At 39.9% G+C, this 27,202-nt stretch overlaps 1 protein-coding gene across 1 annotated transcript in view; it reads right to left on the reverse strand.

Annotated features, from left to right (window-relative positions):
- Positions 1–27,202, reverse strand: part of LOC124802718 (transcription factor mef2A-like) — a 619,300-nt gene that overhangs the window by 75,909 nt on the left and 516,189 nt on the right. The window contains exon 7 of the mRNA XM_047263686.1: positions 13,657–13,880. Within this exon, the coding sequence (XP_047119642.1) occupies positions 13,657–13,880 (224 nt within the window). The remainder of the gene's footprint in view (positions 1–13,656; positions 13,881–27,202) is intronic.

Below are 27,202 nucleotides of genomic sequence, written 5' to 3' on the forward strand. Positions count from 1 at the left end.
GGATTCCGTAGAAATGTTGGAACACGTGAGGCAATACGACTTATCTTAGAAGATAGATTAAGGAAAGGCGTTTGCCACATTTCTGGCATTTGTAGACTTAAGAGACAGATTTTGACAGTGTTGACTGAAATTCTCTCTTTCAAATTCTGAAGGTGACAGGGGTCAAATAAAGGGAGTGAAAGGCTATTTAAAATTGGTACAAAAACCAGATGACAGTCATAAGAGCCAAGGGGCATGAAAGGGAAGTAGTGGTTGGGAAGGAAGTGAGACAGGGTTGTAGCCTATCCCCCAATGTTATTCAATCTGTATACTGAGCAAGCAGTAAAGGAAACAAAAGAAATATTTGGAGTAGGAATTAAAATCCATGGAGAAGAAATAAAAACTTTGAGGTTCACCGATGATATTGTAATTCTGTCAGAGACAACAATGGACCTGGAAGAGCAGTTGAATGGAATGGACAGGATCTTCAAAGGAGGATATAAGATGACCATCAACAAAAGCAAAATGAGGATAAAGGAATGCAGTTGAATTACATCAGGTGATGCTGAGGGAATTAGATTAGGAAATGAGTCACTTAAAGCAGTAGATGAATTTTTCTATTTGTGGAGCAAAGTAACAGATGACAGTCAAAGTAGAGGGGATAAAATTGTAGACTGGCAATGGCAAGGAAATTGTTTCTGAAGAAAAGAAGTTTGTTAATATAGAGTATAGATTTAAGTATCAGGAAGTCTTTTCTGAAAGTATTTGTATGGAGTGTAACCATGTATGGTAGTGAAACATGGATGATAAATAGTTTGGACAAGAAGAGAATAGAGGCTTTCAAAATGTGGTGCTACAGAAGAACGCTGAACATTAGATGGGTAGATCATGCAAATAATGAGGAGGTACAGTATAGAATTGGGTAGAAGAGGAATTTGTGGCACAACATGACTAGAAGAAGTGATTGGTTGGTAGGACATGTTCTAAGGCATCAAGGGATCGCCAATTTTGTATTGGAGGGCAGCGTGGAGAGTAAAAATCATAGAGGGAGACCAAGGCATTAATACACCAAGCAGATTCAGAGGGAGGGAGGTTGCAGTAGATACTTGGAGATGAAGAAGCTTCAACAGGATAGAAAAGCATGGAGAGCTGCATCAAACCCATCTCAACCAGTCTCTGGACTGAAGACCACAGTAACAATAAGGAAGTTTTCACTGTTATTAACAGCAGAAAGTAGTTCCTCTCACATTTCAGCACAAGTCTGTTTCTCATCTTCAGTCAACAAATGCATTAAAATTTTGCACTGACGTGATGCACCTCAAGTTTTTCATTCAAAATTTGATGGCATGATCGTATACTGATACCCACCTCTTCAGCAACTTCCCGAACAATTAGACGACAATTTTCATTAGTCACAGCATGAACGCTATACACATGACCATCATCTGTTGATGTGGAAGGATGTCCAGACTTGGAATCATCACAGACTGACATTCTGCCTTGTTGAAAACTTTTAAACCACTCATCATACTGCATGCAACTCATACAGTCCTCCGTGTATGCTTGGCTAAGCATTTGAAATGTTTCTGTGAAAGTTTTGCCAAGTTTTTAGTAAAATTTCACACTTGCATGTTGTCCATCAAGCTCCTTCATTGCAATAACCCTACAAGCAGGCTGTACATGTGCTTACTTCAGTGGCTGTGGCTCGCTTCCTAATTGTCCGAGCAGCACAAGACGAATGGCAGTCTGTTGTCGAAACCTGCCACTAGCTGCACTCTGCAGCTGCAGCGCTCCATCTCTGCTGGTTGGTGCACTATTTCAAAAGTTTGATTTCTTTTTGAACACAGCTGATATTTACTGATTTTTTTTTTTTTTTTTTTATTTCAGTGATGTAATGTGTCACGTGGACAGCTATTTATGAGCCACAGGCAGCATGTTGTTGAAATGAGACCATGGTGATCAATCTGTGCAACCGATAACTTGTTCAAGTTCTCCAAGAATCAACAATAATGAGGATAGATAGCAGCTCACTGTAAAGATGATTGCCGAGCTCCAGACAGGCATGTAGTAAAGACAGTCATACTCTCACAACTAAATTTTTCAGCCATAGCTTTTGTCAGAAAATGAAAGCACACATACATTCACACAATCACATAGACACAACTCACGCACTCATGACCGCCGTCTCTGGCCACTGCATCTACAGTCTCGGAGAATCAGATCCAAACAAACCACTCCTCATGCTTCCCTGACTCTTGTTGGCAGCTGCTAGGCTAGTGGCAAGAAGTGGTGGCAGCACTGACTGCAAGATGAGGGAGTGTTAGGAAGGGGAGAAGCAGTAGTAATGAGGGACTAGAGAAGCAGCACATGTACTCAGCCACACCCAGTCAGTGAAGATGCATGACACCTCAATAAACAAACCATTTCATCTGCTGAGACAAAAATGATATTTTTCCAGTTTCTTTTTTTCAAATTTCCCTGATGTTTCTCTGATTTCTCTGGCGTGTTTGAAATTCCCTGATATTCCCTGATTTATCTGATTTCCATAACCAGTGGCAACCCTGATGATATAAACACTGATCACATTTTTCTCTAAAATTCTGGCCCAGTGGACAAATGAAATAATAGATTAAATGTGGAAGGGTATTGTATTACTTAAATACAATTTTCACTATGTTTAATGGCTGTATTTCAGAGTAAGAAGAAAAATGAATATGATTGGGTCCTCACAAAACTCTAACTAAAAGTCCAAAGAAATTATTGATGTATGCAATTATAGTAAATAACAACAATATAAGGAAAAGATAGATTGATACTTACTGTCAAAATGACACATTAAGTTGCAGACAGGTACAGCAAAAAGACCACATTAGCTACTGACCAAAGTTCTGTCAGAAAAGGGAACACAAATATATTCATTCACACATGAAAGGACACCTCAAGCACACATGCCTGCCCTTTCTGGCAGCATGGACAGGAATACATTCTGGTCTGAGCCGCCAGAGATGGCAGTGTGCACGAGGTATGCTTGCTTGTGTGAATGAATGTGTGTGTGTGTGTGTGTGTGTGTGTGTGTGTGTGTGTGTGTGTGTGTGTAACAAAGGCTTTGTCCAAGTGCCTCTGTGCAGCTTAACATGTCATCTTAAATGATACATAGCAGTCTATCTTTTCCTTATATTATTGATATTCCAATCTGGAGTTTCCATTGTTTAGTACAGTAAATAAGGTACTTACATTTTAAAACAGTAAAAAAATGTAAGATCAATAGTGTTCAGCATTGTTTGTCCAACATTTTGCATCTTCATGTCCTACAATTTAACAAACCATTCTGGTAACCCTAACTGGTAAGATGACACTCCTGACAAATAGGTTCAGAATGTTGGTAGGCATATTTCTACATCTGAAACATAATGTCTATTCAAATTTCGTGCCAGTTACATAAGAGTAGCACTATTAGCACCACCATGAGGATGCAAATCAGGTTTGCATTAAATACATGCTATAATGGTCGTGTGCATTATTTATCTCTGAAACTGAACATGGTGAGTTGATGTTCATCAAGAATGCCTATAAGGTGACAAAAACACCATTACCAACAATTCACTGAGTCTGAACAAGGTCGTGTAATAGGGCTATGAGAAGCTAGATGTTTCATCTGCAATATTGCAGAAAGACTTAGCAGGAATGTAGCCACTGTACATGATTACTGGCAGAGGTGGTCATGAGAATGTATGGTTGCAAGAGGACTGGAATCCAGATGGTCATGTGGCATTGCCAAGGAGGATAACCACTGTGTTTGATGTATGGCTTTGCTGCATCATATTGTATGGACAGCAGCACTCTGAGCAACAGTTGGCACCACAGTGACACAATGAACTGTTGCAAATTGGTTACTTGAAGGTAAGCTCTGAGCCATACACTCTGTAGCACGCATTCCGCTGACCCAACACTACCGCCATTTGTGAATTCAGTCATGTCAAGTGAGAGAGCATTGGATTGCAGGGTGCAGGTCTCGTGTGTTTCCTAGACACACTTGGCCTACAGTTGCAGCTATGGTCTGGGGTGTGATTTTGTATTACAGCAGGAGCACTCTCATCTACAAATCTGTACACCAATCTACAGATTGCCTTCTTTTGAAGGTGTTTTCCAGCAGGATAACACTCACCCACTTACCGCTGTTGTAACCCAACATGCTCTACAGTGTTGCTTGGTCTGCTCGATCACCAGATCTGTCTTCAATTGAGGCACATATGGGACATCATGAGACAAAAATTTCAGTATCATCCACAACCAGCATTAACCATTCCTGTATTGACCAACCAAGTACAACAGGCATCAAACCCCATCTCAAAAACTGACGTCAAACACCTGTACAATGCAATGCCTATACATTTGCATGCTTGCATTCAACATTCTGGTGGTTACACTAGTTATTAATGTAACAACATTTCATATTTGCTGTGGCTTATCTCATGCTTACATTAACCTGTGATGTTGCAATGTTGATCATGTAAATATGTTACCTAGACAACTGTATTCCTGCAATTTCATTACTCTACATTAATTATTTTCTGGTGTTGTATTCTTTTCCATCAGTGTACCGTTGTTGATATCATCTTATAACCTGTTTTTAAGATATTATTCATTCAACTGAACTGCTCTTCCATCTCTGCAGAATTACATCATCATGAGCAAATGTCAAAGTTTTTATTTCTTCTCCCTGAATTTTAATTTCCCTTCCAATTTTGTCCTCAGTTTCCTTTACAGCTTGCTCTTTGTACAGACAGAATAACATCAGGGACAGGCTGCAACCCTGTCTAACTCTCTTCTCACCTACTGCTTTTCTTTCTTGTCCTTCAATTCATAACTGCAGTCTGGCTTCTAAGTCATAAATAATGTTTTGTTCTCTGTGTTTTATTCCTGCTACCTTCAAAATTTCAAAGGATGTAGTCTAGTCAACAGTGAAAAATGCTTTGTCTGAATTTACAAATGCTATAAATGTAGGTTTGCCTCTCTTCAGCATAACTTCCAAGCCACAGGGTAGCATTCTTACAATGTTCCTCCATTTCTTAAGAGTCCAACTGATCTTCCCCCAAGATTCTCCATTTTCCTGTAAATAATTTGTGTCAGTATTTTATAACTATGATTTATGCAACTGATAGTTCAATAACAGTCATAACAGACAGCATCTGTCTTCTTTGTAATTGGGATTATTACATTCTCCTTCAAGTATGAGGGTATTTTGTTAGTCTCATATATCGTGTACATCTGTTGAAACAGTTTTGTCATGGCTGGTTCTCTCAGAGAGGCCTATATTTGAATGTAATTGACATGTATTGAGATAACTGCTAGGTAGAATTTTACCTACATGGTCATTTAGGAATGACAAGTTTTTTGTAAAAAGAAACACTCATTGGCTTATTAGAAGTCTACAGAAAATGCTTAACAGTGACAGTAACATTTCCATTGCAGCAAAGAACTCAAAAACAATCCGCGTCTGTTAAGATTGAGATATTTAAATGTCAGTGAAGTTATTAAATAAAACTGTTCACAATGCAAAACTTTAAGTCTCCCTTATTTAATAACTTACACACACTCACATTTTTGCACAGGTGTCTTGATCAGGCAGCAAATAACAGTTCTGTCAATAAATCTGCACGCTGATTTTCTGTATCTACTCATGAAATGGTAATTTCACCAGCTGTAACTAATTCTTGAACAGAAAGGTGTCTGAGACAGGTGAAATTCAGGCTTCTGTGTGAGTCAAATTGCAGCTTCATGGTCCACTCATAGGCAAGGTTTTGAATCCTTTAGCTGTCAAAGTTCAGTTACATGTCTCTTCATCCTGACCATTTCTCATGCTGCTTCACTAGCCACTACAACTTCAGCTTCTGTAGTGGAGATTGCAACTGAAGTTTGTCATTGACTCATCCAACTGACAGGTGCACCAAACTACAGGGAGAGGACACCTGAGGTAGATCATCCAGTCCCTAAATCACCTCCAAGATTGGCATCACTATAACATTCAAGGATGCCTTTGTCTTCGTAAATATGTCCAGAGTCATATGTGCCTCTCAAATAGCAAAAAATTCTTTTTAACCCTATTACATCATGCCCTGTTGGACTTTCAAGACATCTAGATACTACTCGAACAGCATATGCTATGTGTGGTGTTGTCCCAAACATAAGGTACATTGAGGATCCAATTGCTTGTCTATACGGATATTTAGTATTGGTAAGGTACTCTTCCATGCAGTTGTCTTGATAATTGGAGTTATTACAGCTCTACAATCACTCATGCCAAAGCACTATAAAACCTTCTTGGTATAATGAGTCTGACTGACTTGAATAGGTCTATCTTCTTTTCTATCAGTTTCCAAGCCCAAGAAATATAAAGCTAGATTTTATTTTATTTTGAATTCTCTTTCAAGATCTTCAATAAATTCTTCAACTTCACTGTCATTGATCATCGCAATCAATCCATCATCAACAAAGAGTACTACGAAAATCTTGTCAGAGCATCTCAGTCTTATAAAAAGGCAAGGATAAGCTTCACTTCTCTTAAATCCTAATTCCAGCACATAATCAGTGAATATCTCATGCCAGCAGAGGGGTGCCTGTTTCAGGTCATATAAGCTTTTCATTAATTGACATACTTTCATAGAACCATCATTAAACTTCAGGTTGTGTCACAAATATCATTTCCTTCAGTCGCCATACAGAAAACCATAGTTGCATGTACTTGCGCAGTATTCATCATCTCTTTGGCTGCAATGCTGAATGATGTTTGAGTAGTCCACATCTTTGACACAAGGCTGAAAGTTTGTTCATAATCTACCCCTTTCTTTTGAGAAAATCCTTTGATAACCAGTCATGCTTTGAATCTGTCAACCGATCCATTGCCATTTCTTGATCCATTGCTGCTTTCTAGTCATCTCATTGACTCAAATTTATATCATCACAATGAGGTTTGTTTCCTCACAGGTCATTAACTGTATAACACAGTCTTGAAGTCTTTTCGGACATTTTAGAGTTAAACATTCACTCATTTGTGGCCTAATTCTTCCATCATCAGATTGTTCTAATCTCTCTTCAGTTTCATCCTTTAAATCATCATAATTATCAAACTCATATTGTTCTAATTTCTCTTCTGATGACTCTTGAGACTTCTGATGAAGAAGACAGGAACTAATGGTCTTTCCTTTCACTTATTTTTCTCTTCAAAAATAACATACCATGACCTCGTTAACTGATGATTTTCTTCATACCAGATCTGATAACTATCATCATTGTCACAGCCAATCAGAATCCCCTTTACTGCTTTTTGATTAATTTTCATTCGTAATTGTTTTGGAATATGAACATAACATTTAGACCCTATTACATGTAGGTACTTCATGCCAGGCATCTTTCAATACCATATTTCATATGGAGACCAGGGCGTGAGTCGTGCTTGGGTAGCTCAGATGGTAGAGCACTTGCCTGCAAAAGGTAAAGGTCCCGAGTTCGAGTCTCGGTCCGGCCACAGTTTTAATCTGCCAGGAAGTTTCATCCCTAAAATATGGGAAAGTCACATTTGATTCAGGATGTATGCTGTAGAATTGATCATTTCTGTCCAAAATGACTGAAGAATGTTTCCAGGAGCATACACCATGTCCCTGGCTGTTTCAACAAGTGTACAATTATCTCTTTCACTGCATCTGTTTTGTTGTGGAATTAACGGCATAGTAAAACTTTGGATTAAGCCCTCTTTCTGCAAAATCTCCCTTGTCTGTTTATTGCTGATCTCTCATCCATTATCACTTAAGAGGTTTTTGATTGTATGCCTAACTGTCTTTGTTTCTGTTATAAACTGTATTAGTCTATTAGGAACTTCTGATTTTTCCTTGACAAAGTAAACTGCTTGAAATTTACTGTAATCATCTTTGAATAACACAAAGTAGAGATACCCAGAAGGGGCTTTTCAAAAGGACAACAGACACCCATGTGAATCAACTCTCCCAGTTTAGGTCGTCTCTTACAGAAGACAAATGGAAGCAATGTGCTTTACCATAAATACAGCCTTCATAGAGCTCAAAGTCCAATCCCATGATTATGCCCAAGATTCTGGAGATTAATGTCTTGAGGTGTGACTTACTTTGATGTCCATATCTCACATGTACACCTACATCTACACTCTGCAAACCACCATGAGGGCTATGCCAGAGGGTACATCCCTTTGTACCAGTCACTTGGGTTTCTTTCTGTTCCATTCACATATGGAGAGCAGGAAGAATGATTGTCTAAATGCCTCTGTGTGTACAATAATTATTCTAATCTTACTGTCACAATTCCTATGTGAGCACTACATACAGGGTTGTAGTATATTCCTGGAGTAATCATTTAAAGAATGTTAACCCTCTGGCAGGCGAGCATTTTTTTATTGCCCGAGCAACTGTGCGGCGCATTTTGTGTGCCACTTTCACTGTTCAGTTCTATAGTTATTTTCATATGCTCCCACTCTTCTATTGATATTAATTAGTTTATTGTTTTTAAGAGAGATATAGTATCATTCAAAATGACATTACTAATATTGAAATAACAAATTTTACTATGCAATTAATACAAATAATTTATTATGGGCACAGTGGAAAATTCAAAGAAATAATGTTACATATCTAGCCAAGAAATGTCTGTACACTGTTTCTCACTTATAGAAGGAAAGAATGTTTCATTATTTAACATGGCTGTTATTTATACTTTATTTAGAAAAGCTAATATGCATGCAAACACATAAAGGACAGTTCTAAAAGATCTATATTTTGCTGCCAGTCTTGAAAATTAATACATTCATAGTGAATGCCTATGGAAACCATATTATAACAGCTTACAGACAGATCATGTTCACTACTTAGTAATTTAAGAGATGTCAAGATTCAAATCACTAGTCAACTGTGTCTGCAGGTGTAACTTGACACTTGTATGGTTCCTGCAAACAAAACTATTATGAGAATCTCCTTTTATTGTTGTGTTAATATTCTTGACCCTTCCACAAATAACAAAGTGTCCCATTTCTTAGCCAAATGCTTCTTAACTTGCTCAGATATTGTCCAGTACCCTTAAAGGAACAGCAATATGTCCTTGGGAAGGCTCCGAATTTTGTCTCTTTCTATTTAGACGTGGTTTCATAAGGCCATAAGCCAGGTTCTTCACAAATACTGTTCTCACACCCCTTCTGATTTTGTCCATTTGAGTAAAAAAGGACCTGGGTGTTGATACCAGCAATGTCCATTAGGGCGAAAAAGATTACCAAGGGCCACCTTCTCATTATATGAGCCACAGAATATGTGCCACACATCTGGTCAACTGTATCAACGCCACCCTTAGTTCCATTGTAATCTAACACAATCTCTGGTTTTCAAGAATCTTCATTGATAGTAGAAAACAACAAAACTGTCTTGTTCTTCTTTGGTACATACGAAACCAATGTAAAATCATTTTTATATCCGAAGAGAGATGAACCAGATAACTGATTTTTCTGAGGCAGGAATTCCAAGGGAATTTCTTCTTTATTCTTTGAGTGTCCCATTACATGTAAGCCTTTTACCTAATAGTGACATAGCCAAGTGGCAACTTGTGTACCAGTTGTCCATAGTTACATTCCTGTTGGATCCCTCTATATGACTCAAGTCTGTGAACTATTTCCAACACTTAATTTGAGACTTCGGGCTGCTTTCCACAACATACCTCAAGGTTGCTTGTAAAAAATGTTTTTGCACCACAAATTGCACATATCTTAACGTCATATTTGGTATGCTTGTTGGGGATATATTGCACAAGTCCACAACAACCACAAAATGCTTGAAGTTTCTCATTAATAGTTACAAACTCACCGATGCTGTACATACTTTTGCAACTAGTTACAAACTCATCTAGAATCAAATGCACTGTGGGCAACTTATCAGTTCTTCTCCGCTCTTCTCTTGTGGTTTTATCATCGAAATGAATACAATGCAGCAAGAATAGAAACTGCATATAGCTCACCAAAACTTTTCCAATTTTAATTCCTGATCCGTCGGTATTCCACAGTTCCATTACATTCATGTGGTTAGTCTTGTCTACTCTGAAGACATAAAGTAAACCAAGGAGTGCCAGTATTTCACTTCTCATCATTTCTTTTTTGTCTCTTTCTCTCTGACAAACAGAAAATTCTGGTTAACTGAATATATTTGTTTGTATATTTCCCAACAGTATCAATCATTTTCATGTTAATTATCTTGAGTAATCCAGAAATGTTGGTTGTTACATGCCTGGAAATAGCCTTGGGTCCAGGAAAAATTTTTACAATATTTTTCCTTCTCGCTTTGCTTGTGGCAGAGTTAGTACTTTTCCTCTATGTAGAAGTTTTGTCTCTTCCCACAAACCAATACCCAATAGAGCCTGGCTGACAATTATTGTCTTCAAGTTCATCTGACTCATACTCTTGTTCACTTTCAGTGTCATGGTCACTACAAGTAGTTACCTCCACTTCTTCATCAGTATCATCATCTGATATAGTGTCTACATCTTTTGTAAAATCTGAATCTTCATTCAAGAGCCATTTGAGTTCCTCATTAGTTAAATGCTTTCTTGCCCTAAAATAAAAATTTGTATTGAACACAGGCCAGAGGAACATTGTAAGTAAAAAACCACTATGTTCAAAGATGTAAAAAAAATACTTACATGGCCAATCGCATGATGCAATGAGTGCACCAGAAGGGCCAGCATTACACTAAATTCTCCGTTAAACAAATTCTTTAACATTGACAATTACTGCACTGCACATAACAGTTGTCAGAACAGTAATGAAGAAATACGTCAAGTATCGAAGGTCTCCATTGTTGCCAAAATGATAACCACACCAATTATATAAATTTGGCACACACTGAGTGCTGACATGCCTGCATGAAGGTTAATAGACTTTCTTAGGATAATTTACGTCTGTCTTCAAGAGTCTACAAGTTCAGTTCTTTTAGTATCTCTGTGACACTCTTCCACAGATTAAACAAACCTGTGACGATTTGTGCTGCTCTTCTCTGCATAGATTCAATAGCCCCTGTCAGTCCTACTTGGTGCAAGTCCCACACACGTGAGCAATATTCTGGAATCGGTCACATGACTGATTTGAAAGCAATCTCCTTTGTGGACTGACTGCACTTCCCCAGTATTCTACCTATAATGTGAAGTCTACCACCTGCTTTGCCCACAACTGAACCTATGTGATTATTCAATTTCATATCCCTACAATGCATTACACCCAGGAATTTGTACAAGTTGGCTGATTCCAACAAAGACTCATTAATGTTACAGTCATAAGATACCACTATTTTCTTTTTGTGAAGCAGGAAACTTTATACTTCTGAATATTTAGAGCAAGTTGCCAATCTCTGCACCTTGCTGGTATCTTATGAAGATGTGACTGAATATTTATGCAGCTTATTTCAGGTAGCACTTCATTACAGACAACTGTATCACATGCAAAAGCCTGTTTTTACTATTAATATTGTCTCCAAGGTCATTAATATAAAATATGAACAGCAATGGCCCCAACACACTTCTCTGGGGCACACCCAAAGTTCCTTCTACATCTGATGATGACTCTCCATCCAAAATAACATGCTGTGTCCCTGCTACCAAAAGTTCCTCAGTCCAGTCACAAATTTCACTTAATACCCATATGATCATAATTTTAACAATAAGTGTAGGTGTGGTACTGAGTCAAATGCTTTTCAGAAATCAAGACATACTGCATCTACCTGGTTGCCTTGGTCCAAAGCTTTCAGTATGTCATGTGGGAAAAGTGCGAGTTGGGTTTCACATGATCGATGTTTCCAAATCCATGCTGGTTGGCACTGAGAAGGTCATTCTCTTCAAGATACCTCATTGTATTTGAGCTGAGAATATGTTTTAAGATTCTACAGCAAATCAATGTCAAGAACATTGGCCAGTAGTTTTTCTAGATCACTTCCACTCCCATGCGACTGTATAGCATTATGAACTGTTCTAAATGGTACATATTTATCCAGTGCATGGTCAGAAATTTAATTTGAGCCAGAGTTCCTCTACATGCTCCTGCCCTGTGCTGAAATTTTCAAGTTCCTCCCTGAGATATGATACTACTGATTTTTAATCTAGTTTACTGAATATATATCTTTCTGTTTGGTTTATCTGTCCTTTGTACATTGGTAATCATTGTTGCAACAACCACATCATGGTCACTGATAACAGTTTCGATGTGGACATCCTCAGGTCTATTTGTTGCCAGTAGAGGCAATATATTTCCATCATAAGTGGGGTTCCTAACTATCTGTTATAGGTAGTTTTCAGAGAAGGCATTTAGTAAAGTTTCTCAGGCTGTTTTATCATGCCCACAACTAACAAAACTTTAATTTTCCCAGTTGCTTGTTGGATGATTAAAGTCTCCGCCAATGATTACAGTATGATTGGGGGAATTATGTACTAGTGAACTGAGGTTTTCTCTGAAGTATTTGGTCACCTCACAAGATGAGTCTGATGGATGATAGAAGAATCGAATTAACATTTTATGCCCACCCCTTACACTGAGTCTTGTCCAAACAATCTCACATGCAGCTTCAATTTCTACCTCAGTGAATTTGAGTTTCTTGTCTACTGTGAGAAATACACCACCTCCATTTTCAATTTGCCTATCCTTTCGATAAACACTTAAATTTTCCCCAAAAATCTCACTGCTATCTATTCCAGGTTTCAACCAGATTTCTGTACCTAGTATCATTTGAGCTTCATTGCTTTTCATGAGCTCTTCAAACTCTGGCACTTTGTTGCAAATGCTTTGGCAGTTTACCATGAGGATTTTAATACTCTCACCTGTGGGAGGCATTTCTTACGATCTTACACTGGTACTTCTGGGTTTCCTGCAGCTATCATCATCTGGATCGGATGGAGAGTTACCTAATCTAAAACACCAATGTGTGCACCCCACACACAGTCAGCTACCTGAGTAGCAGCATCTGATATGTAGGGCACACCTGACCTATTTAGGGGAACCCTACAGTTTTCAACCCTATGGTGCAAGTCCAGGAAGTTGCAGCCTAGCTTGTCACAGCACCTTCGAAGATTCTGGTTCATTCCTTCCACTCGCCTCAGAGCCAAAGGGACATGATCTGTTCTGGGAACAATACTGTGAACTATGAGCTTTGTTGAAACTCTGCACACAAGGCTGATCTTCTCAACCTTCTCTGCCAGTCACTGAAATTACCCAAGAATGACCTCCAAGTCCAGACGACAGGCATCACTTGTTCCAATATTCACCACAATCTGCAGTTGGTTGCACCCTGTTCCCTCATGGTATACAGTAGTAATTTTTCTCCACTGATTTCATTTACTTCAGTAGAAATGCTTCTTGCCATTAATTTAAACAGTCCTCCATTACCTGTTTGGTTATTTTGGAATGACAAGTTTTCATAGAAAAGAAAACCACATTGGTTTATTAAAAGACTACAGAATAATGCTTAAAAATGATGATAATATTTCCATCGCAGCAAAGAACTCAAAAACAATCCATGTTTGGTAAGACAGAGATATTTAAATGTCAGTGAATTTATTATATAAAACTGTTCAAAAAACAAAACTTTTAACATAATTGATGTGTATTATGATACCAACTATGTTGAATTTTACCTGCATCAGAGATGCACTGTCAACAATGCTCTCTCTCTCTCCTTGTGGTGCAGAATGAGTGTGTTGTCCTCTTGCAGTCCCATGTACAGCTGACCCCTCCTGGCTTTCCTCATAAAAATAATCTGGAGGCACAGGCCCAGTTCCATAACTTTGTGGGCCTTCAGCAGACATCCTAGACTGTCCTACAGGAGGTACTTCATCTGGAGTGTGCACCATGTTTGGATCTGAAATGGAAAAATTAATTTACATTAGAACATTTATTTTCATTTTGTATTTCAGTTCTATTTTTAACTTGTCAGAACAATGTTGATAACCAATATGTGTTTTGTGAATACACATTTATCAGTCAATATACAAAAAGCTGATGCATACATGAAACAAAAACATTTCAGAAACTCCTGGAAATTCCTCTCAACAGGATTAAAGATGACAAACATATAATAACTGACACAGTTAGTATGCTCAGTTAATGCTGATACCTATATTAATGTGTATGTGCAGAAATAGTGAGAAAAAGTGGCCATTAATGTAACAAACAATAACAACAATACTAATGATATACTTGTAAACAACAAAGAAGCAGAAATATTAACTGAAAATAAGAAGGCCAGGCAGGATGCATACTATGAATTACCGCTCCGCCTTATGGAGAGGTAAGATTTGTATATATTTTTATATATTGTAACTATAAATAAATCACAATTGGAAACATTCCATTGGTGTTGACAGAATTTAAGAGAATCATATTTCTCTCATGGACATAGTCTGTATGCTTGATATTTAATAGTTTTTGTACCTGAAAGAGAAACACCAAATATATTTGAAATATCAAGTTTGATATAATACATATCAAATGTATAATCGCATTTTTTTCTGATTCAAGAAAGAACTGCAAAAGAAGACCAATCAAAGTGGATTCTTTTCAGTTAGAAATACAGTAAACAAAGATAACAAGAAATAAGAATGGAGAAAATCAGGCATTGCAAGAGGAAAGGGGGAGAGAGAGAGAGAGAGAGAGAGAGAGAGAGAGAGAGAGAGAGAGAGAGAGAGAAGAGTCAACAGCACAAATATTATCACAGGATGGACTAAAGCAATTTTAGAAGTGTTGGAAAAATAGTTCCTACTTGCAGAGTTCTAATGTACTCTTATAGTTAGAAAGAAATTCTGCTTTCAAACCATTGGCAAGATCTTGAAGAAGAAAACAATGACTCAATATCCTCCTGCATGGATCCAAATTTCTGTCACTATACCATGGTTGTCATTAAGTAAGATGTATGTTGGAGGAAGTAACAGATTTCCTGGCTCTTACTGGAATAATGGCTTCGAAGTAAGATTCTTTGTGACATTGTAGCATGTCTCACTGGAATATGTCGAGTGCATGAATATGTCAACTGCAGTGTTAGCTGCAAGAGGCAGAAGACATGCTTTGTTGGTGCTGCATATTTTAGCAGTTTTGATCAAGGTAAACTTATGCTGTATTGGTCTTCTTTGGCAAGCCAGTGTAAATGTGTGCACAGATTCAACTAAGTGAAAACTCCATGCAATATGCATATTTATTTATTTATAACAGCCAGATATAGGAATTTTCCTTTGTGTGAGACCATGTGTATGAGATCGTGTGCTGATTTAAAGTTCTAAATTTGCACTGTTCACTGTTCACAACGCTTCTGCATAATCTTTCATAGATCATATCAGTACCCATTTGTATTGTGATATACTGTGAAATTCAAACATTAATGAGTGCCATGATACACTAGTACTGTTATCACCAATTGTAGGTCTAAACCAAATGTTCCTCTTTTTAAAAAAATTCAGAACAGTAGGCCTATCTCTGTTCAAAACAATTGTTCTCTTATTTCATTCCACAATTCTGTGAAAAATAGGTTAGTTTGACAATTTTTGGATGCTTACAAAATTATATCTTCGTAAGTTACTGGTATGAGTGTTTTGGGTACATAATTTATTTTGTTGAAAATCAGCGTTTGCAGATTATAGTTCAGCTAAAGAATAGATCACCCATGAATTCCATCATATATCAACACAAATAAATGTATGTTCTTGAGAATTTTTGGAATCTACCATTGTTCTTTGCATAATCTACATGAAATTTGTAGGAAATCGACATTTGTGATTTGGTTACTGTAGCAGATTTTCTAACAAACATATTGTGTGACAACTGATTTTCCCTTAAAGAAGAGTAGCCCTATATATCATCTACATTTATCATAAAATAACTTTGTTTTCAAGTTTGCTAACAACTATAATTAATATCAAAAACTTTCTGGAAACTACTAATTTTTACCTTTTTTTTTTTTTTTTTTTTTTTTTTTTTTTTTTTTTTTTTTTGCCTTAATTGAAATCTCATTTTTGTGTATCTGCTTCATTTCTTATAGGGAATTAGCAATTTTTTAGCTCAACATTTAGAAAATAATGAGTGGGCTTAATTTAAAGATATTTGTTCACTGTCTTGTAATACATTGCACCAGCCAGAACACCAGCCCCACTGTGAATGCTGTTCTCAAGCAAGGGATGAGTTGGTTGATGTCTGTCAGCAGTTGGAAATCATCCTGACTACAGTCAAACATTTGACAGCTGCCGCGAATCAGTGTTGTGTACCTGTTACACTTATACTGGAGACAGGTTGGTTGGTTGGTTTGAAAGAGAGAGGAAGGGACCAAACTATGAGGTTATCAGTCCCTTGTTCCTAATAAAACAATGCCACAAGTGTGAGATTATATAGGCTAGACATATATAAGACAAAACAGAAAGAAAGGAAAGACCACAAGAACGAAGGAAAGGCAACAAACACTAAAAGGAACAAAAAAGTACAAGAGAACAACACCCTGCAACACATTAAAACCTTCAACCTAAAAGCACTAGGGTGGAGGACACAGAGGGACAAAGGACAGGGGCTAAAACTCAGATCAAATGATAACACCCACCCTCATGGGTGAAACGTAAAACTAAATCAGCCAAAGAGGCATTGTCTGCTAAAATCAATGATGACGAGTCCAGCAACCGAAGATGAAGTTGAAAGGCAGCCAAATAAGGACATAGCAGAAGAATATGGGCAACTGTCAACTGGGTGCCGCACCGACACTGAGGTGGGTCTTCATGGTGCAGGAGGTAGCTGTGGGTTGCCCATGAATGGCCAATGCAGTGCCTGCAGAGAACCACAGAATCCCTGTGAGATGCCCTCATCGAGGACTTCCACACATTCTTGGTACCCTTAATGGCTCACAGTTTGTTATGCATGCTGAGATTTTGCCATTCTGTCTTTCAAAGCTGAAAAACTGTGCTGCATAATAACAAACACAGGTCAGTTGCAGGGATGTCCATCTTCAGAAGTGGTTTCTGTGTAGCCTGTTTGGCCAGCCTGTCAGCATGTTCATTTCCTGGGATTCTGACATGACCAGGGGTCTAGACGAACACCACTGAATGACTGGACCATTCCAGGGCACTGATGGACTCCTGGATGGATGCTAGCAAAGGATGGCAAGGGTAGCACTGGTCGATAGTTTTCAGGCTGCTCAAGGAGACAGTGCATGAAAGAAAAGACTCCCCAGGGCATGAAAGGAGATACTGAAATGCACGAGAAATGGCCACCAGCTCTGCAGTGAATACACTGCAGCCATCAGGAAAGAAATACTGTTCAATATGGCCACCATGCATGTAGGTAAAGACAACGTGACCATCAGCCATCAAGCCATTGGTGTAAACCAATTCACAGTCCCAGAACACGTCAAGAATCGAGAGGAAGTGATAGCGGAGAGCCGCAGGCTTAATGAAGTCGTTAGGGCCACATGAAATGTCCAGACGGAGCTGTGGCCGAGGTGTACTCCATGGAGGCATACGTGAATGGACAGCAAGTAGAGGTGGTAAAGGGAAGGACTCCAGTTCGGAGAGAAGGGCCCGCACACGAACCACAATCATTAGCCCCGACCCGGGCCACTGATGCGGGTGATGGCCTGCCATAGGCAGGAAAAGGAGATGGTAATTCAGATGCTCAGGAGAACTGTGAATGTGTGCTGCATAACTGGCAAGCAGTTGTGTATGTCTGATCTGCAATGGAGGGACACCAGCTTCCACCAGTATGCTGGTCACCGGACTCATCCTAAGAGCTCCCGTCACTAGTCAAACCCCGCGGTGGTGCACAGGGTTGAGTAAATGCAAAGCTGAAGGTGCTGCCAAACCATATACCATACTTCCATAGTCAATTTGGGATTGAACAAGGGCTCTGTAGATCTGCACCCCAATTGGTGTTGCTCAGGCAACAGAGGGCATTCAGGTGCTGCCAGCACTTATGCTTAAGCTGACAAAGATGAGGGAGCCAAGTCAATTGAGCATCAAAAACCAGTCCTAAGAATTGATACGTCTCCACTACAGTGAGTGAATCATCATTAAGGTAAAGTACTGGTTCTGGATGAATGGCACAATGCTGACAGAAGTGCATGACACGCAACTTTGCAGCTGAAAACTGGAAGCCGTGGGCTAGAGCCCATGACTGCACCTTGTGGATGGCTCCCTGTAGGTGCCGCTCAGCAACACCAGTACTGGAGCAGTAGTATGAAATGCAGAAGTTGTCTGCATACAGAGAAGGTGAGACGGAGGGCCTGACAGCTGCTGCTAGACCGTTAATGGCCACTAAAAATAGACACTTAATACAGAGCCCTGCAGGACTCCATTCTACTGGATATGGACGGAACTATGGGAGGCACCAACTTGGAAACAGAAAGTACAGAGCAACAGGAAGTTTTGGATAAAAATTGTGATTGGGACCCGGAGACCCCGCTCATACAATGTGGCAAGGATATGATGTTGCCAGGTCATGTCGTATGCTTTACGTAACTCAAAAAAGATAGCAACCAGGTGTTGCATCTGGAAAAGGCTGTTCAGATGGCAGACTCAATGGACACAAGATTATCAGTGGTAGCCCAACCCTGGTGGAAGCCACCCTGACATGGAGCCAGAAAGTCACAAGACTTCAGGACCCAACGCAACTGCTGACATACCATACGTTCCAGCAGCTTACAAAGAACTTTTGTGAGGCTGATGGGCCGATAGCTAGCCTCATCAATTGGGTTTTTACAAGGTTTGAGCAGCGGAATGATGGTCCTCTCCCGCCATTGTGATGGAAAGATGCCATTGCACCAGATCCAGTTGAAGATGTTGAGGATATGTTGCTTGTAGTCAGATGAGAGATGTTTAATAACCTGGCTGTGGATCTGATCAGGCCCAGAAGCTGTGCCAGGGCAATGTGCAAGGGCACTGAGGAGCTCTCACTCTGTAAATGGGGCGTTATAGAATTCACTGCAGCATGTAGTGAATGAGAGGACATTCCCTTACGGCCGCTGTTTGAGTGTACAGAAGGCTGGGGGGTAATTCTCCAATGCAGAGGCTCGAGCAAAGTGCTTGCCAATAGCGTTTGCATCGGTAGATAATACGCCACTTATGGTAACACTGGGCACACCTGTTGGGGTCTGGTACCCAAAAAGACATTTGATCTTTGCCCAGACTTGGGAAGGTGATGTATGGCATCCAATGGTTGAGACATATCTCTCCCAACACCCCTGCCACAGTCATCTGATAAGATACGAACACAGGCTGTGAGGTGCTCCAGCGAAGGGTGCCGCTTATGCCACTGTAGCACTTGCCAACACTCCTTAATTGCTTCAGCGACTTCCGGTGACCACCAGGAGACTGCCTTATGCCTCGGGCACCCTAAAGAGTGAGGGATCGTGTTTTCTGCCACAGAAACAATTGTTGCAGTCACCTGCTCAACCATCACATCAATGTTACCATATGGGGGAGATTCAACGGTGACAGCAGAGGTGAAAGTTTCCCAGTCCACCTTGTTTAAAGCCAATCTGGGCAGGTGTCCATGGGCCTGATGCTGGGGCAGTGACAGGAAGATTGGGAAGTGGTCACTACCACACAGGTCGTCATATGCTCTCCAGTGGATAAATGGGAGAAGTCCTGTGCTGCAAATTGATAAATCAATGGCTGAGTAACTACTATGAGCCTCACTGAAATGTGTGGCGGCCCCATTATTTAAGACCCAGAGGTAGAATTGCAACAGTAAAGTTTCGACGTCTCTGCCTTGGCCAGTAAGCATGGCACCACCCTACCAGGGGTTATGGGCATTAAAATCTCCCGTAAGTAGGAAAGGTTTAGGGAGTTGATCAATCAGTGTAGCTAATACATTCAGGAGTATTGCACCATCTGGAGGAAGATATATACTGCAGACAGTCATTTCCTGTGTCATCGTGATTCTGACAGCCACAGCTTCAAGGGGTTTGAAGGGGCACATGTTCACTACAGACTGACTTTAGGACATAAACGCAAACTCCACCTGACACTCGATTATAGTCACTACGGTTCCTGTAATATCCCTTATAGCCACGGAGGGCAGGGGTCCGCATTACCGGAAACCAGGTTTCCTGGAGGGCAATGCAGAAAGCAGGTGTAAAGCTTAACAGTTGCTGTAGCTCAGCCGGGCAATGGAAAAAACTGCTGCAGTTCCACTGGAGGATGACATCGTGAGACTGGGAAGGCATGGAACATTCAATGAGGCAGTTTACACCTCAGAGTTACCTGCTGCCACTGACTTATTGCGTGAGCAGTATATATCCATTCTGTCTGAGGGTCTGGCGAGATCTAGATCCTCAGCGGATGCCAAAATCTCCACCTCATCCTCAGATGCAGAGCTTGTAGGTAGTGGTGGTGTGAGTGCCACCACAATTTACTTGGTCTTTGAGGTTATCTTTTTTTTATTTCTCTCACTGCTCCTTGGATTTATCTGGCGGGGAGGACTTCACTGACTCAGTCTCTGGGACTGAGGATGAGTGTGAAGCCCTATGACCAGCTGCTTTTGGGCTCTTCAGCCACTGGCGGGTGTCATCTTTCCCACTAGCAAAAACCTGGGAAATGAGTGACCCGAGGGACCCCTTCCTAGCGAGAGTAGCTGAAGAAAACTTACGTTTCTCTGGTTTAGAAGTGGGGACGGACGTCCCTGATGGTTGGGGTGGGAGGGGGGGAGGGAGGAGGGGGGAGGGAGGAGGGTGAGGAGGGTGAGGGGGGGAGGGGGGGGGGTGAGGGGGGTGCTCCCAAAGTACGTGGTGCAGGAGCAACAGGGAAGGAAATGCTCCCACCATCAAGGGGGCAGGTGTAGTCTTCTGGGTCTAAGAGGTGACTTGGGTTGGCAGAGCTGATGGTGCCAGAAGTGTTGTAGCAGTGGCGTAAGTAGATGTCATACACACAGGATGCAGGCGTTCAAATTTTCTCTTAGCCTCAGTTTAGGTCAGTCAGTCCAGGGTCTTGTACTCCATGATTTTCCTTCCTTTCTTGAGAAACCTCAGTCTGGCAAGCAAGGTGAATGGTACTCTCCACATTTGACACAGATGGGAGGTGGAGCACATGGAATATTGGGATGTGATGGGCATCCGCAACCAACAAGTCTGAGGTGCTGTCTTTCACTGCAACTGAAAATGAGCCAATGGTACTCACTTCACCTGTTCGGGGAATCATATTTTGACTGGTGTCAGGAGGTGGCAAATGCAAAAGGTTAGGGAACTATTAATTGTCAGCAATTCAAATGTATGGCGAATCACAGTTCCCCTTGGAAATGGCAGCAAGGGACAGGAAATGACACAGGTGCACTCAGTGTTTGTGCCTGAGGGGCTCATTCAGCATGTTTAGGAGGTTACTGTGGTAGCCACTGAGGGAACAGGGTGCAACTGACTGCAGATTTTGGCACACATTGGAACAAATGATGCCTGTGATCTGGAGTCAGAGATCATTCTTGGGTCATTCCAGCAACTAGCATAGAAGATTGAGAAGATCAGTCTTGTGTGTGGAACTTCTCAAAGCTCACAATTTTCAGCATTGTCCCCAGAACTGATTGTGGCTCCTTGGTTCTGAGTTGTGTGGAAGGACTAAACCAGAGACTTTGAAGGTTCTGTGACAAGCTAGGCTGTGAATTCCTGGACTTGCACCATAAGGTTGAGAACTGTAGGGTTCCCCTAAATAGGTCAAGTGTGCCCTCAGAGGTTGCTACTAAGGTATCTGACTATGATTCTGTAGGAAACCCAGAAGTACAAGTGTAAGATCAAAAGAGACGCCTCCCACAGTGAGAGTATGAAAATCCTAATGGTAAACTGCTGAAGCATTCACAACAAAGTACCAGAGTTTGAAGCCTTCATGAAAAGCAGTGAATCTCACATAATAATAGGTATATAAATCTGGTTGAAACCTGAAGTAGATAGCAGTGAGATTTTTGGGGAAATTTTAAGTGTTTATCAAAAGGATAGGTGAATTGTAAATGGAGGTTGTGTATTTGTCACAGCTGACTAGAAACTCAGATTCACCGAGGTAGAAATTGAAGCTGCATGTGAGATTGGGCCAGACTCAGTATAAGGGGTGGGCATAAAATGATAACTGGTTCCTTCTACAGCCCACCAGACTCATCTCCTGATGTAATCAAAAACTTCACAGGAAACCTCAGTTCACTTGCATGTAAGTTCCCCAATCATACTGCAAACATTGGAGACTTAAATCATCCAATCAATTAACCGGGAAAATCATAGTTTTGTTAGTGGTGGGCATGATAAAACATCCTTCTCTGAAAACTACCTACAACAGATAGTTAAGAACCCCACTCATGATGGAAATATAATGTATCTAATGGCAACAAATACCTGACTCTTTGAGGATGTCCACATTGAAACTGGTATCAGGAAGTATGATGGGGTTGTGACAACAATGATTACCAGAGTACAAAGGACAGATAAACGAAGCAGAAAGATATATATGCGTAGTAAACTAGATCAAAAATCAATAGTATCATATCTCCGTGACGAACTTGAAACTTTCAGCACAGGGCAGAAGCTTTAGAGGAACTCTGGATTAAGTTTAAACCAATAGTTGACCGTTCACTGGATAGACATGTGCTCAGTAGAACAGTTAATAAAGTGAGGAAACCTCTGTGGTATACAGTCGCTGTAGAGAAACTTCTGAAGAAACAGAGATTACTGCATAATAGGTGTAAAATAAAGAGTAGGGCTATTGATAGAGGGTTACTGAAAGAAACACATTTGGCTGTCAGGAGGGCAATGCATGAAGCTTTCAGTGACTACTGTAGCAGAATATTGTGACATCATCTTTTACAGGACTCAAAGCAATTCTGGTCATATGTAAAGGCTGTTAGTGGCACCATAGTTAGTGTCCAGCTCCTAGCTAATGAGACAGGAACTGAAATTGAGGGTAGCAGAGCAAAAGTTGAAATGCTTAACTCCATTTTCAAATGTTCCTTTACAAAGAAAAACCCTGGAGAATTGCCCCTATTTTATCCTTGTACCACTGAAAAGGTGAATGAAATAAGCATTAGTGTCAGTGGTGATGAGAAACAGCTGAAATCAATAAAATTGAACAAATGTCCAGGGCCCAATGGAATCCCTGTCAGATTCTGAATTGAATTTGCCACTGAGTTAGTTCCTCTTCTAATTATAATCTGTCATAAAGCCCTCAAACAAAAAACCATGCCTGCTTCTTGGAAAAAGACACCGGTCCACACGCATTTACAAGAAAGGTAATAGAAGTGATCCACAAGACTACTGTCCAATACCCTTGACATTGATTGCTGTAGAATCTTAGAACATATTCTCAGATCAAACATAATGAGGTATCTTGAAGAGAATTATGTTCTCAATGCCAACCAGCATGGATTTTGAAAACACTGATCATATGAAACCCAGCTCGCAATTTTCTCACATAACATACTGAAAGCTTTAGATCAAGGCAGCCAGGTAGATGCAGTATTTCTTGATTTCCAGAATGCATTTCACTCAGTACCGTACCTAAAATTATTGTCAGAAGTATGATCATATGGGGTATCAAGTGAAATGTTATCTTGGATGGAGAGTCATCTTCAGATGTAGAAATAACTTCAGGTGTGCGCCAGGGAAGTGTGCTGGGAACCTTATAGTTCTTATTGTATATTAATGACCTTGTAGACGATTTTAACAGTAAAATTATGCATTTTGAAGATAATGTAGTTATCTGTAATGAAGCACAATCTGAAAGAAGCTGCATAAATATTCAGTCAGATCTTGATAATATTTCAAGGTGCAGAGACTGGAAACTTCTTGTAAATGTTCAGACATGTATAATTTTGCACTTCACAAACTGAAAAAAATAGCATCCTACAATATCAATGAGTCACCGATGGAATCGACCAACTCCTACAAATACTTTGTAGGATTGTGAAATGGAATGATCACATAGGTTCAGTTGTGGGTAAAACAGGTGGTAATCTACAGTTTATTGGTAGAATACTGGGGAAGTCCTATCAATCTACAAAGGAGATTGCTTATAAATCATGCATGTGACCAGTTCTAGAATATTGCTCATTAGTGTAGGACCCATACCAAATAGGATGAACATGTGATATTGAAAGTATACAGAGAAGGGCGTCATGAATGGCCACAGGTTTGTTTAATCCATGGGAGAGAGCCACAGAGATACTGAAGGAACTGAACTCTAAGACTCTTGAAGATAGATGTAAAACATACCGAGACAGTCTGTTAACAAAGGTTCATGAAATGCTTTTAAATGATTACTCTAGGAATATACTACAACTTCCCATGTGCCACTCATATAGGGATCATGATGATAAGATTACAATAATTACTGCTCACATTGAGCAACAATCATTCTTCCCACACTCTGTACATGAATGGAACAGGAAGAAATCCTAATAGCTGGTACAGTGGGACATACCCACTGGCATGCACCTCGTGGTGGTTTGCGGAGTATAGACATAGATGTGTATCCATAATTCTTTTGCTCTGATAACATAAATCTGTGGTGAACAGTACAGCTCACCTTCCAGTCTTCACTATTTCTGTAATTAATACAACCAGACCAATAAACAACCCTCAGCATTGTTTGTAAGGGATCTTCTATATGTCTGACTTACACTTCCTTAGAAGCCATCCAATAAATCTTCCTCTGCCTCCATCTTGGCTACAGTTGTGTGGTCATTCTACTTTAAATTGATCTCAAAATTCTGTAATACTTGACGATTCTGACTGATTCCAGTGCTTGGTTGTTGATCATGTAGTCAAAAATCTGGGCCATTTCACAACACATTTAATCTACAGGAGGCTTGTAGGTAGTTGTTGCACCACCAAAGCCACCTGGGTGATTTCATACAGAAAACACCTCCACATAATTCATGTGTGTGTTATCCCTCCCCCAGTCATATTTTTCACTGTCTAAATACAACAAAGTTCTTTTAGTCTCCACCTTTTCCTTTTTTCTTCTTATTTACTGTTGTATTCTCCAGTTCCTCATTTCTTTTAATCTATTTATATGACTTGTTATTCTTTCTTTGCTTGTATCTTCTCAGCAGCAGAGAAAAATTTTGAGTTAAATGTCTCATTAATGTCAGGATTATTATGTAAGATATTTTTATTTATAAACATCAAATTTTAAAATCTAAAAAATTTTCAGCTTCATTCCTGAATATTATTCATACTTTCTGACTCCTCTGGAAGATGGGTAGTTGTTTTTCTTCCCTACAACAGTTTTATTTTTCTGAGCTCTTTATTGCTACATGGAACAATAAAGGGAAGCTGGTAAACAATTAGGAGGTACTTAGTAAAGTGCAGACATCATCACGTGTTTCTGTCCACACTGCTCATCATAATTAAAGCAGCAAACTGAAGCAAATAATTAGAAATAATGATGTCTAATGCATGTGGTTACAATAACTCAGTGGACATTATGGCCAAGAAGTGCCATGATACATGTTTTTCAGTTAAAGTGAACTTTTACTAACATACTTGCGAGTTAATAGAAATGATGAGTAAAAATGACAGAAGTGTTTTAGTCAGGTTTCAGTAAGAAACATCACCTCACTAAGATCAACACGAGGCTCACAGTATACTGCACTTTGATATTTATTACATGAACCAGCTTGAGTGTTATATACATGTAACCAAGTAATGTAGCACTGTAGTTAAGTAAGCAAGCTATAAGAGGCCCAAATCACCATCTAACCAGGCAAATTTAAATTTTCTATGGTTTTCCAAAATCACATCAGGCAAAGATTTATTTATTTGTTTGTTTATTTTTGCAAAGAGAACTTTGTCAATTACACATCAGCCCTTGTCCAACAGAGGTGGGCTCTGCCTCTAATGACCTCAGTGTTGATAAGTTGCTAAATTCTAAACTTGCTTCCTATATTGCACATATGGATTTTCTGGACTGGGTATTTTGTAACTTGGTGAATTCACGGAAGGTGATGGAATGTGACGGTTGGTAGCTCTTGATGGTTTTCCTTGGAAGGATGGTGGTGATGTATCATGCAGTGAAATAAGCTTCATGATTAGTTAATTATTTCCACATGTTACAATCAGTGTCTTGAATCACTTTTGACATCAGCTGTAGAGGCTCATCAAGGATTCCTGTCGTAGATGGCCTTCAGTCCACTGAGAGTAGCTGACGCTGCCCACACCACTCCTGGCCGGCTGCTGCTATAGTGGTTGCCGCCAGCAGTGGCTCCCTCACTGGTTGTATCATGATGCTGTAGCACTGAGTGAAGGTGGTGCATGTGTTGGACCTATACACATTGATTTGGGAGGTGCTCTGTCCCTTCCAGCTCACAGCTGTTCTTTTCCAGCTGTCAAACCACAATTACAGTTGCCATGTAGCTATGTAGTACAATGATCCTGACCTGTCATTCATGTAGGCCCCAGCTCATTCACCAAAGTATCATGGATGCTGATGTCCTGGCTTGGGATGATAGGAAGAACCCCAGGCCTACCCATCTGTGACAGTGGCAGACCATGGTGTTAAACTCTGAGACTGGTGATCATGGTGAGTTAGCTGCCCTCTCATTAGCAGCTGTCATTTGCTCAATAACTTGCAGGAAATCTACAACAGACTTGGGTCAGACTTCACTTGAGTGTGAATGTTGTGACTGACTGTCTTATAAGCTAAAATGCTGTGGTATTTATGGAGCAAAGTAGTGACTAATGTTTACTCCGGATCACTAGTCATGACCACATAGGCCTTGCTATAACAAATGTGTCAGTGGTTCTAACTCTGCCACATTTGCTTAACAAGTTTGTTATAGTATAGGACTGCTTTTTAAAAGCTCTTGGCACACATTGCATTAGCAGTAGCATTTCTTTCTTCATTAACAAAGGTGACATGACCCTGTCTAGCAGCTCTGCCTACTGCATTTCTGCTGAGGTCTGGTGTCTGGCTCAACAGAAGCACCAATGTTGTGTTTTCTCCTGACCCTTTCTCAGTGGTGAAATTTTGTTATTTGTACCTGTCTCATCTTGACACCACCGTAATATAGGTGTCTATATTACATATACAGACAAAAAGTCAAAGAGTAAGCATTGTTACATATTCACATTTTATTCTCCGAAGCAATAAAAGTATTGTACTCCATACTTTCTAAAGTGGCCTATGTTCATCCTCAGCATTCAAGCTACACTACGTGATCAAAAGTATCTGGAAACCTGGTGGCCTA

This window comes from Schistocerca piceifrons, chromosome 6 (genome assembly GCF_021461385.2).
Source record: "Schistocerca piceifrons isolate TAMUIC-IGC-003096 chromosome 6, iqSchPice1.1, whole genome shotgun sequence".
Lineage (NCBI taxonomy): Eukaryota > Metazoa > Arthropoda > Insecta > Orthoptera > Acrididae > Schistocerca > Schistocerca piceifrons.